General features: G+C 62.8%; 1 protein-coding gene across 1 annotated transcript in view; it reads right to left on the bottom strand.

Moving 5' to 3' along the window:
- LOC119592225 (galactoside alpha-(1,2)-fucosyltransferase 1-like) overlaps nucleotides 1-492 on the bottom strand; it is a 12,569-nt gene that overhangs the window by 4,831 nt on the left and 7,246 nt on the right. The window contains exon 4 of the mRNA XM_037941059.1: nucleotides 4-482. Coding sequence (XP_037796987.1) covers nucleotides 4-482 — 479 coding nt within the window. The remainder of the gene's footprint in view (nucleotides 1-3; nucleotides 483-492) is intronic.

The following is a 492-nucleotide window of genomic DNA, read 5'->3' as shown; positions in this document are numbered from 1 at the left end:
CTGTCGCGGAAGTGCTGAAACGCCCTCCTGAAGTAGGCCTCGTCGAGCTGCGTCAGGTTGTAGTGCTTGAGGATGTAGGCCGTGTAGTCTCGCCGCCTCACGTGGACGGTGACAACGGTGGTGTTGCCTCGGGGGAAGGGCCACCGGATCCTGCCGAGGGCCTCCTGCAGGTTGGTCCTCGTCTGCGTCAGGACCTCCTCCTTAAACGCCAGGACGCTCCTGACGAGGTTCCTGTGGGCCATGATGACGTCCCGGGGGCAAGGGTGGTGGTAGATGTAGTACGACCTGTCCATGAGGCGCGTTTGGACGACCCCGCCGCTACCTGACGACCTCGCCGACGCCCTGGCCTGCAGCAGGAGGTACAAGTCGTTGAAGGTGATCCTGAGGGTGTCCTTGGTGAAGCACTCGGGGTCCTGGATCGGCAGAGTCACGTTGACGAAGTACCAGGACAGGACTTCCTTCATGCGGGGCGTGATGGATACCTGCGGCGCC

The sequence above is a fragment of the Penaeus monodon genome, chromosome 29 (assembly GCF_015228065.2).
Source record: "Penaeus monodon isolate SGIC_2016 chromosome 29, NSTDA_Pmon_1, whole genome shotgun sequence".
In the NCBI taxonomy this organism is placed as follows: Eukaryota; Metazoa; Arthropoda; class Malacostraca; order Decapoda; family Penaeidae; genus Penaeus; species Penaeus monodon.
This window is presented reverse-complemented; position numbering and strand designations above follow the sequence as displayed.